This window comes from Asterias rubens, chromosome 10 (assembly GCF_902459465.1).
Source record: "Asterias rubens chromosome 10, eAstRub1.3, whole genome shotgun sequence".
Taxonomy (NCBI): domain Eukaryota; kingdom Metazoa; phylum Echinodermata; class Asteroidea; order Forcipulatida; family Asteriidae; genus Asterias; species Asterias rubens.
The window spans coordinates 9,506,119-9,513,127 of record NC_047071.1 but is presented as its reverse complement, the minus strand read 5'-3'; the positions used below and the strand labels follow the sequence as shown (position 1 = coordinate 9,513,127).

Sequence of the window (7,009 nt, the reverse complement as noted above, 5' to 3'; positions counted from 1 at the left end):
ATTACTTATTATACTTATAATTTAAAATAATTATAGCAATTCCTGTTTAGCGGTAACTAGTAGCCGTTTTATGACCAGTTAAAAATAATGTGATGTTCCAGACAGATATTTTATAGAGGTGTTTTGACCTAATTAGCATTTTGGCAACTGAAAAGATTAACTTATAACTACTTGAACAATGTATTCATAATTTAAAAAAAAACAAGCATTTTGAATTTTTGCAAAGTTTGAAACAATGAAAACAACTTTTAGTTTAGGCCTCACCGCTCCTTATTTCCCCTTGGAATGAGAACAGCAAGTGTGTTTTTTACATCGCTTTTTCGCTGGTATACGCGCAATGCTCAGCGCAATTTTAGTTGTGCCAACAAATTTACCCGTGAACCAGTTGTAGGCCGGTAATTTTTTGGAAGGTCATAGGTCATTCATTTCGTTAACTCCGTTTTGCACGGCATCCCCGGTAGAAAGATCGAACCGAACGAAGTTACAAAAATCGAAAATAAAACATGTTTCGTCGGGTAGTATCCAGCATTGTTTCAAACACAAGAACAGCACTAACTGTACAGGCCATTCGGCCTCTTGGTAAGTATTTTTTGGGGTGAAGTTTGACCAACTAAAAACATGACACAATTCGTCATGACCGATCCGTCCGGCGTCCACACCGCCATGACCGCGCGCGCCGCGCAACGGTAAAAAAAAAGTAACACGAAAGGTAGTTGCGATAATCGTAACCCTCCATCCTCCTGACGGTCGGAGACCGGAGGGTTACGACACAAGACTGATATTATCGGTGTAACTAGCAGTTTTGACCAGTTTTTGCCAGACTCGTGATCAGATTCGTCCTTTTTTTCCACTTTCCAAAATCATGACAGACATTCTAAACACATGGAGTTGATCTTTATTGTATGACAACGTCATCTGGAACCCTTAAAACAACATCATGAAAGTATTTGGCAGAAAAAACGACAAAAACTTACCAAAAGACTGACCGAATATATCCATAATCCATAGCGGGGCCAACTAGTGATTTTGAACGTCGCACTTGCTTGGCAACAACCAATCAGCGTGACCCAACCAAACACGCATCTGGACGAGCCATGGCTGTCGTATGCGTATCGGCCATTCCAGCTTGCAAACTCACCGCCTGTGTGTGTAAGCACCGATTGGTGGAGAGCGCTTCACGTGGGGGTGTTTAAATGCTTGTTAATGACCAGTAATTACAATTGTATGACCGGCTGGCTCGCGTATCAGGCGCGCAAGATTATCACATGGAGCGTAACTCATAGCTATTAGTAACAGCGCATAATCTATTTTTAAGCGCGCACGTAATCTATTTTTAAGCGTTCGCGTGTACACATAACCCACGCGCAAAAGACTCTTCACAAAGGAAAAATTTAAATCTCAAATTTTCAATTGTCAAAGTGTCTGTAATTGTATTTGTTTTAACGTTTTTTAACAAAAGGGCATTTATGAATGGGAATAAATGAGTAGTGACTCGTTCTAAAACATCCGTCTATAAATACCTCAGGCAGTTTCGCTATTCCTATTCCTTGAGAGCACGTCACGTGGGGGTGTTTAAACGGCTGATAAAGACACAGCGAGAGCTGTTTAAGACCAGCTGGCTTCGCGTGTTGAGAGCGCAAGCTCATGTACTTGGAGTAACTTTTGTGAAACGCAATTCGTAGCTATTAGTAGCAACACAAAATGTGTGTGCACACGCGCGTATTCACACCACCACAGAACGTACACAAAACATCTTGGCAAAAGATTTTGAAAATTTGAAAAGCTTTGTTTGTTGGGCGCGTAAGCTTATGTACGCCAATTTAAATTACGCGGAACGCAACTCACAGCTATTATTAACAACGGCCAATCACGGCATGCAGAACATACACACTTGTTATAATTAAGGGAATACACACAATGACATGGTGTTACCGCAAACCAAATATAGTTGAAAATATTTTATTAAACAAAACAAATTTTTTGTTTTACCACAGCTGCATCACAGAGTAGGAGTTACTCATCAAAGAAGGAAGAGACAGATGAGCAATTTGATGCCCGATGGGAGGCATACTTCAACCGTCCGGAGATTGATGATTGGGAACTCAGACGAGGCCTGAATGAGCTCCATGGTCACGACCTTGTCCCCGAGCCTAAGATAGTAGCCGCTGCTCTGCGGGCGTGTAGGCGCCTCAACGATACTGCCATGGCAGTGCGTATCTTGGAAGCAGTAAAGGTAATTGTTTTTGTTTTTATCCCAAACAATTGCTTGCAAAGCAATTATTAATCTACCAGCTGGTCCAGACAGGCGCTCCAAAGTCTTGCTTTAGGTTTGACTCATGACAAGACCAACGTCTGAAATCAAGACACTCTAGAGTAGTTCTGATTGACTGCAACAGTCAATCTTTTGACTTTCAGCACGTCCAGTTTTGCTCCTAACTATTTCACATGGTTCAACAGAGTGCCTGTCTTAAAGGGGTGTAGTTCATTTGTATAAATCTTTCAAATTGGTAGCCTCATTGGCAGCTTATCTTCATTCTTCATAAGTCATGTTTGTTGAGGATAACTCCGCATCGACTGAATGAACGTTAGCTGAACAAAAAAGGCAAGACCAAAGGAAAGTGCCTTTAAAAATAAAGACGGCCTTGCCCTCTTTTATGTTTTATTATTCCTTGCTATAGAAAATTTATGAAATGTTTTGATTTGAATTTTCAGGACAAAGCTGGAAGCCACAAAAATATCTACCCTTACATGCTTCAAGAACTCCGCCCAACTTTGGATGAGCTCAGCATTAGCACACCAGAGGAGCTGGGATTAGACAAGCCACTAGCAGAGAAGATTATGTAAAGTAAGTTAAATAAATATTATTCTTACCGCCAAATTTTGCATTCATAAATACCTCAGACAGTTTCGCTATTCCTATTGGTGGAGAGCGCATCACGTGGGTGTGTATAAACCTTTGTTAATGACCAGTTGAAACATGGGCATGACACGCGAGCTTGCATCTGTGCTTATAAGACAGTTTCTTCATTCCTATTGGTCGAGAGCAACGGCCGAGACAGTTGTGCCACATCACGCGATACGCGCGACGTGCACAGCATTCCCTTACAAGGAGTTGTTTACCCGAGGGCCTTGACTGGGCCTTACCATGTCATAGCTTGAGGGGTGTTGTGTTGAAAGAAATCATTGAAAAATATAATTTTTGCATTTATTTAAGTTTTTGACCATAAGTGTTGATGTTTTTTGACCGAAAAGGTATTTATAAATGGGAATCAAAGTGTGTTGAATCGGTTTCCAACTGGTGGTTTAAACCCGCCGAGGCCTGGTTCTTGACAAATTACCTCGACTTCATCTCGGTAAAATTATCAAGAACCAGGCCTCGTTGGGATTAAACCACTAGTTGAAAACCTCTTCACCACACATTGATTACCTTATTTACGATCACCATTCTCCACTAGATGTAGCTCTGTAAGTAAAGAATGCCTACATGTAGTAGCGTGGAGTTCGCCTGCGCTCAAGCAAACAAATTCCCTGCTAACTTGTGAAATCTGCTTAACGTAAGCGCGGAATTGCCTGCTTCTGCAAGCCCCAATTCTTTGCTTACGGTAAGCAGAGCCATGAAAATGAGTTCTGATTTTCGTTATTGTATGAGAGAGGAACATGTCTTTGATAAAGACATTTTGCACAAGTCCATCTGTTCATTGTTTGCAGTGCCTTTTGACCGAGGTTCTCTGTTGACATGCCCACCGCAAACACGCACAGTTTGTAAGGCTGCATGTTGCGTAAGAGTTGTGCGCATTCTTGCATCTTCCAAAAAGGACTGACTATTAGTCAGTAGACAATATTTTATAATGCCAAGCAAACTGATGCTTCATAGAGTGACAGCCTCGGTGCCCCTGGAAATTATCCAGTAAAAAATACCTAGCTACATGTAAAGACCCCTTGCATAACTTTAAAGCCATTGGACACTTTCGGTAAACAGTATTGCCCAAGGCCCAAACTTTGTGTATCACAACTTATATATAAAATAACAAACCTGTGAAAATTAAGGCTCAATCGGTCGTCGGAGTCGGGAGAAAATAGCAGAAAAACCCACCCTTGTTTCCGCACGTTTCGCCGTGTCATGACATGTGTTTAAAATAAATCCGTAATTCTCGCTATCGAGTATTGATAATTGTTTTAATGTTTTCTCAAAAAGTAAAGCATTTCATGGAATAATATTTCAAGAGAAGTCTTTCACCATTACCTTCTGTAAACCCTGTAAGTTATTTGTAAATCTGTGCACTTTTATTTGTTTTTCTGTTCCGAAAGTGTATAATGGCTTTAAATGATACAGGGACGCTGAGGTCATGCGCATGTTTTTACTCACAAAGACAGCTATTGTCCAATGATTTGCCTCCTTTGGTCGCAGAACGGGAATTTTATTTTGTCTCGGTGAGGGCTCTCTTTGAGAGTGTGACATCATATGCAAGGGGTATGTGTTCGTTGTTATACAAGCAGCGAGTTTATACAGTCCAATCAACTACTACTATTTAATGTTCTTGTTTGTCTTTTTTTATTTTCTCCAATTCCAGCAATCCATCTTGACTTCCTGACCCCACATTACTTCTCATCGCTTGGGATTCTTCTGGACTTTCTCTCACAATGAAGGAGGGCACGGTGTATCTGACTCACTATTGCCTACTTTGACTATTGCCTACATTTTCACCTAACACGCATGTAATGCATTGTATTTGAAAATGCCCAGTGAAATAAACAACATCAATTGGTAGCTAATTGTCCATTTCCCCCTGCAATTTCTGTTGTAACAAATTCAGTGGATGAACAATGCCCTTTTTAAACGGCAGTCGTGTCTTCAAGTTAGTCAAAAGTTGAGATCTTTAGTTATACTTTTCATTAATGATTTTACTCAGAGTAAGTATTAAACTAATGTGTGCAGTGTGTGTATCAGGGAAATTCAAGACATGTAATTGTGAATCTGTTATTGTGTGCTGCACGTCTAGGATTTTACAAGAAATGGTAAATAAACTATATAAAGTTTTGTTAATTCTGTACAATTAAAGTCAATTTTCATATAGTTTTTTGGGGGGTTTTCAAATTGAGAACCAAGTTCACAATGCTGTCCTCCTGCTGAACACACAGAACAGATTAAAGAATTAACACACAATTTTTATCAGCGTGTATGGAACATTTGTATACCATAAAATCTCAGTCAACATTCGATTTGGAGCTTCTTATATGGAATGCCAAGAGTGTGTTATTTCCCCAAAAGTGGTAAGAAGAAAACACATCAAATTTAACAAACTTGCCAATTTTACCCCAAACCAATCTCCAATTCCGTTTTTTTATTTGACTGAAACTACATGTAATAGACTCAGTAGTGCATATGTGCATAGTCAAACTATAGAGCAAGGCTAGCTACAAGTGTGCTTGTTTTAAGGGAAGGTATTCTACAATGTACATGTATCATCATTAAGAAGTGGGTTTCAGTCAGCTGAACATTCTGTGTTACGTACATATTGGTGGATGGTAAAAATGAAATGCTTTAAGACTTGGGATGATCTTGTTACAGATGTTATTGCCACTTAGTGTATTTCAAATAGAAATTTCCTGGTTGGTGGCCGTTTGACAGAATTGTGAACTTGGTTCTTTGGTGAATGTTCATGAATATTTTATCCATTTGAGTTTTGATTTGTAATAGAAGTTTGAATGCTTTAAGGAATCAATAAATCTTGAGTTGTTCTAGATAAACAAGACAAGTGTTTTTTGTGCTTCTTTTGGTAGTCTCACAAATGAGCGTTTATTACCAACTACTGTATAGTATATATATGTGGAAGTGTCGTGGCCGAGCGGTTAAGAGCACCGAATTCAAACTCTGGTGTTTCTGATCAGCAGAGTGTGGGTTCGAATCCCCAGCCGTGACACTGTGTCCTTGAGCAAGACACTTAACCATTGCTTCGTCCTTCGGATGGTACGTAAAGCCGTTGGTCCCATGTGTTGTGTAACGCATGTAAAAGAACCCAGTGCACTTATCGAAAAGAGAAGGGGTTCGCCCCGGTGTTCCTGGTTGTGGCTGCTTAATGTGCCGTAGCACCTTGTCAACCCTTATAAGGTGCTAAATAATTGGGTCTCAGAATTCATCACTGCATTAACCTATCTTTCTGAAAGTTTGTATATACTCAGCGCCTTGAGTACCTTGTTTGGTAGATACGTGCGCTATATAAGACTTCGATATTATAGTCAGATAGACTTTTTATCATGTATGTGTGAAAACCTAACCTGCTCTAATGGGAGACTTTCCAACGCTAGGTGGCAGTAGACTTACCGGGTAAATTTCCATCGTTTACGTAGTTCTGAACATGCGCATTATTCTGAGCACAATGGATTTACGCGGTTAGTCTGCTGCCACGTAGAGTCCAAGAAAGTCTCTTATTTGGGGAGGATTCAAGGCTGTAAGCCAAAATAACAATTGCTTATTACACTAGGCCAGCCACACCAGTGTTGCATCCAAGTCTAAACATTTATGTTTTGGATAACCATGCTAACCCCGTAGACGGAGTTGAACACACCTCACCATTCACCTCTATCATTTCTGCCCATTTGGGGGACACTTCCTTAGCGAACATTTTGACTCCTACTAAAATGGCAGCTGGGATAGGTGTTTTTTTTGTGTGTGCAAAGCATCATGGGGAAATAAGTCAATAGTAAAGAATTGAAACGCTGTGGACGTTTGTATTAGTGCTTACCTGGTAATCATCTGTGTGTAAAATTGTTCAACGAAATAGCTTTTTCACCAAAACTATTGTTCCGGTAGTTGCATACAATAGTTTCCAGTTTGGGCTTCGTAGGAAATCAAGCATGGTATTTGGCCCTTGTGGGGGGAAAAGTAGGCTGTGTTGGTTTGGGCTGACCTACAATGTACGGTACATCTATAGGTTTTTATAAACCCCTTTTCAGGCTATTCCAATAACAAATTTACTGATGTTTCTGAGAGAAAAACAATGGGAGAGTA

At 40.1% G+C, this 7,009-nt stretch overlaps 1 protein-coding gene across 1 annotated transcript; it reads left to right on the top strand.

Moving 5' to 3' along the window:
• Window positions 1-411: 411 nt before the first annotated feature.
• LOC117296193 (cytochrome c oxidase subunit 5A, mitochondrial-like) lies at window positions 412-5,140 on the top strand. Its single transcript, XM_033779088.1, has 4 exons — window positions 412-579; window positions 1,995-2,233; window positions 2,713-2,845; window positions 4,572-5,140. Exons 1-3 carry the CDS (start codon window positions 504-506, stop codon window positions 2,842-2,844), a joined length of 447 nt encoding a protein of 148 aa, XP_033634979.1. The 5' UTR covers window positions 412-503; the 3' UTR covers window position 2,845; window positions 4,572-5,140.
• Window positions 5,141-7,009: the final 1,869 nt, after the last annotated feature.

What these genes read in the sequence shown, in the direction of transcription:
- LOC117296193 (XM_033779088.1), top strand. Translation starts at nt 504, where the DNA reads ATGTTTCGTCGGGTAGTATCCAGCATTGTTTCAAACACAAGAACAGCA. An exon ending in ACAGGCCATTCGGCCTCTTG is followed by an intron (nt 580 to 1,994) that starts GTAAGTATTTTT and finishes GTTTTACCACAG; the next exon opens with CTGCATCACAGAGTAGGAGT. An exon ending in GTATCTTGGAAGCAGTAAAG is followed by an intron (nt 2,234 to 2,712) that starts GTAATTGTTTTT and finishes TTGAATTTTCAG; the next exon opens with GACAAAGCTGGAAGCCACAA.